The sequence below is a fragment of the Nicotiana tabacum genome, chromosome 22, assembly GCF_000715075.1.
Source record: "Nicotiana tabacum cultivar K326 chromosome 22, ASM71507v2, whole genome shotgun sequence".
In the NCBI taxonomy this organism is placed as follows: Eukaryota; Viridiplantae; Streptophyta; class Magnoliopsida; order Solanales; family Solanaceae; genus Nicotiana; species Nicotiana tabacum.
This window is the reverse complement of record NC_134101.1, coordinates 6,940,299-6,944,673: the sequence shown is the minus strand read 5'-3', so window position 1 is coordinate 6,944,673 and position 4,375 is coordinate 6,940,299. Positions and strand designations below refer to the sequence as shown.

General features: G+C 39.8%; 1 protein-coding gene across 1 annotated transcript; it reads right to left on the bottom strand.

The window, feature by feature from the left end:
• Window positions 1–1,492: 1,492 nt before the first annotated feature.
• On the bottom strand, window positions 1,493–3,100 carry LOC107795266 (uncharacterized). Its single transcript, XM_016617863.2, has 2 exons — window positions 1,756–3,100; window positions 1,493–1,641 (listed from the first exon to the last, which is right to left on the bottom strand). Exon 1 carries the CDS (start codon window positions 2,897–2,899, stop codon window positions 1,844–1,846), a length of 1,056 nt encoding a protein of 351 aa, XP_016473349.2. The 5' UTR covers window positions 2,900–3,100; the 3' UTR covers window positions 1,493–1,641; window positions 1,756–1,843.
• Window positions 3,101–4,375: the final 1,275 nt, after the last annotated feature.

Sequence of the window (4,375 nt, the reverse complement as noted above, 5' to 3'; positions counted from 1 at the left end):
TTCTTGTAATTTTCCTATTAGCATTTTGCAAATCTTGAAATGGGATTCAATTGCGCATATAGGTAGGACAGCTCCTCGGAAGACTGAACTCAAAGTACGCAGAATTGGATCTTGGTCTGTTTGACCTTGTTCTTGTTAATCGTAACGAGGGTCCATTTTTGGAATTGGCTCAGTGAATTACAAGTAGACATAAAGGAAGAAAGTCTCATGCATGCCAATGGTAAATCTGAGACCTTCCTTCCAAGCAACTAATATCAGGATATCAGGGCCAGGAAAGATTATTATGCTATATAAATTCACTTGTGTGATTGTCAAATTCAGCATCATTAGTGGCAACGACTTTCACAGTGAAAGGTAACGGATTGCTTAAAGGTTATTTGTTTATTTAGACAAGGTGGGTTGCTCTGATGGTAAGCACCCTCCACTTCCAACCAAGAGGTTGTGAGTTCGAGTCACCCCAAGAGCAAGGTGGGGAGTTCTTGGAGGGAAGGATGCCGAGGGTCATTTTGGAAACAGCCTCTCTACCCCAGGGTAGGGGTAAGGTCTGCGTACACACTACCCTCCCCAAACCCCACTAGTGGGATTATATACTGGGTGGTTGTTGTTGTTGTCATGCTCTTACCAGTCTGGTCAATGAAACATTTGTATTCCAACTTCCAGGAAAGTCATATTAACTAAAATGTATAAAATTTACAAGATATTTTCTCGTAAAATAATTAACAGCTTAATTCCTGAAATTTCCCCTGGCTTCGTAAATATTAAATAGTAACTTGAACATGCAATCCAAATCCAGCAACATGGAATTCCAACTACTTGAAACTTGGTGCACTGCTCTTTTAACATTTCAGAATTTGGCGCCAAATCTAAATTCCCAGGCAATCTTGAAGATCTTACCAAAAACTGCCAGCAATTATGGCATTTCAACTCTTTGACTAGCTTGCATATCAATTATACTTATCATTTGCGCAGCATAATCTTTGAACATACAACATAATCTACAAAAGTTGCCTCGAAATAAAGAGGAGTTACATCAACAGTATATGATATGCACTGCAAGAAAGCACCACACCAAATGGCAGATGGAGAAAAATCCACCTATCCCTAATCCCATATCAAGGATATGTAAATAACTGCCTGCAAATTTAGCAGTAAGAGCAACAATGAATGCAGGAACAAGCTAACTCTCAATGAGTTCCGTCAATACCATCAACCACTAAAAGTTTAGGCAACTGGATTGTTAGTAAGATTGTCTACAGCAAGCATCAGATTTCAGTGTCACAAGGTGAAATCATACTACCGTAGGGTACCAAGAACTGAACTTTTAAAAAGCACAAAAAAGTTACTGTCCCAATTCTAAGATCCCTCCAATCATATACAGAAATTTTATTCTTGATCTGGGCTGTGGGTCATACAAACAAGTTTGAATGTCACAGCAGATTCCAATGGAAAGTATTACCTATTAGAAAATGAGCAGAAAGAAAGCATCCTTAACTTTACAATTTAAAAGGATCCATCTTATTCCATTGTTACTGTTGCAACAGCAATTACAGATCTTCTGAATTTCTTTAGGTTAACTCAAATCTTGTCTACAAACTGAATCCTCCAGCAGATATGAACTCTACCACAGAAAAATCTACATTCCTACATAAAAGAGCAAAATAAATTGTAATTATTCCTAAGAATCATTAAGATACAAACGTTAGAAACATGGAAGATATCCCTAAATAAGAACATCGTTTTATGCCTAACACATACAAGTCGAATGCAATTTCCTCTGATGAACTTTCTTGTTCATTTTAGCATCAAAGACTATCTCCATCCCAATGAAATGTAACGAACGAGTTCAAAATTCTTGAGCCACCTTCACTTTCTTATGCGATCCAACGACCCTATTAATAGTATCAATGAGATTCCTCTGATTCTCAAGAATCATTTCCATTCTCCTCTTCTCCATCTCCATCCTATACCTCTCTGTCTCCTTCATCATCTCGATTTTCTTATTCTCCATTCTCATAAACCTCTCCGCAAATCCCCTTATTTCAGCAGCCAATTCACTCCCTCCAACACTCCCTTCATTCTCTTCATCTTCCTCCTCATCCACTTCTTCCTCAACGTCATCATCCTCGTCATCATCATCAAGAGCCACATTCCCAAAATACCCTTTTCTTTTCTCAATCATTGGATTCCTCATCCCCCTCATGACATCAAAGTTTCGATCTTTTTGTTCAAAAACATTGAAGTTTCGATCTTTCACCATCCTATTCACATTTCTATTATCAACAACATTCACATTCATACCCATTAAGCCCATTTCGCCACGAACAATATGATTAATACTTTTACACTTATTTTTCCTCATATCCATATAACTAAGGGCATCAACTTCATCACTATCAGTATTATTATCATAATAATACCTCTGATGATCAGCAGCAGTAGAATTCAGATTCGATATCGAATTCGAATTCGAATTCTGTTGACATTTCACCATGGCAACAGGATGGGCCGAAATAGGTAAAGGCCCACGCTCCATACGATCCATTAGGTCAAAATATTCCCATGAATTCGGGTAGGGTTTGAGTCTTTCGGCCCGATAACGTTTTCGGAGCTTCTCGATCTTGTGACGGCATTGGGTGGCGGATTTTGATGGCTCATCGAATCCGCAACGAGCTGCTACTGTAATGGCTACTTCTTCCCATTGGCTAGCCTTGAGCTGGCCTTTTTTTAAAGAATACCATTTTTCTTGATAAGCTTGGATTAAATTGAAAGTTTCCTGATGGGTCCATGGGAGAGGTTGGGTTTTTTTCTGGGGTGATGGGGAGATTTGGGGTTGGGGGTGGGTTGATTCAGGGGGTGGGAGGAGGAGGGGTGGTGGGGGAGAAGAGGAGGAGCTAGCCATGGATATTGAGTTTATGTGGAAATGTTATTTTTAGGTGTTGGGAGAAATAGGGATTTGGATGGTGGGGGGTGGTGGATTTATGTGGAGGGGGAGGGGTGGGTGGGGAGGGCGGTGACAGAGGTGAATGGCGGTGGTGGGGGTGGTTGTTTTGGTAGTTGGTGGTGGGTGGTGCAGCCCATATGGGTGCCCATAGATAGTGGGTGGCCCAGGAGAAAGGTGAACTATTGATAACCTTAAATGGACCACAAAGCCCAGAAGCATACAAAAGTAAATTCTCAGTAAAAAGGACTTTTGGCCCATAGTTGATATACCAAGGCCTTAAGTGTACTCGCTAGAAATTAACTTAAATAGCCGTCTGTCAAAAACAAAAAGAAGGTAAATATATAGCTGATATACAGATGGATGCTTCGCCATGACCGTTCCTCGTTTTTGGCGTTTTAAGGTCATGAAATTGAAATTTCGTCCGATTCTCAGATTTTCGTGTGCATAGCCCACGCCATCTGCATGTATTCGGGCAACCAGACCCGAATCGCCTAAAATTTTTTCGACCCATCAAAACAACCTAGGGAACAATAGTCATCATTTCGCCAGGACTGTTCTTCATTTTTTGTTATTTTAGGGCCATAAAACTAGAATTCTGTCCGATTCCCAAATTTTCATGTGTTATAGCCCACACCATTTGCATGCATCCGGGTGATCGGTCCCGAAATACTATAAAATAAACCCGAAAGTCATGGTGAAATAATAAGTATTGGTCAGTAAAATTTTTTCCATGGACCTACAAAATTTCATGCCAATCGGAGCCGGCAAAAAAAAATCTGCTAAATCAGCATGTACTAATACACATGAACAATAGACATTGATTCGCTAGGACAATTCCTCATTTTTGGCGTTTTAGAGTCATAAAACAAGAATTCACGATGATTTCTGATTTTTTGTATCCTAATGTCCATGACATCATCATGAATTCAGGTTACAGACTTCGAATCACCTAAAATTTTGTGGACCTATCAGAAACGACCTAATGAACAATAGTTATTGTCTCCCCATGAGCTTTCCATATGTTTTTGGCATTTTAGGGGTATAAAACAAAAATTCAAGACGATTTTTAATTTTCGTATGCTAACGTCAAGATGTTGTGAGTTCGAGTCACCCCAAGAGCAAGGTGAGGAGTTCTTGGAGGGAGGGAGCCGAGGGTCTATCGGAAACAGCCTCTCTACCCCAGGGTAGGGGTAAGGTGTGCGTATACACTACCCTCCCCAAACCCCACTAGTGGAATTATACTGGGTTGTTGTTGTTGTTATAACGTCCACGTCATCTTTATGAAAATTTGATAGGAACTGTAAATATGTTTTACGAGCGGTCAAATATTTAACATCCTCCACTATTGCGAGTGTCCATTTTAGTCATTTAGCAGTCTTATAGTATGTTTGGCCAAACTTTTTCTTGGTCAAAAGTGTTTTTTTTGTTAGAAGT

What these genes read in the sequence shown, in the direction of transcription:
- LOC107795266 (XM_016617863.2), bottom strand. Translation starts at nt 2,899, where the DNA reads ATGGCTAGCTCCTCCTCTTCTCCCCCACCACCCCTCCTCCTCCCACCC.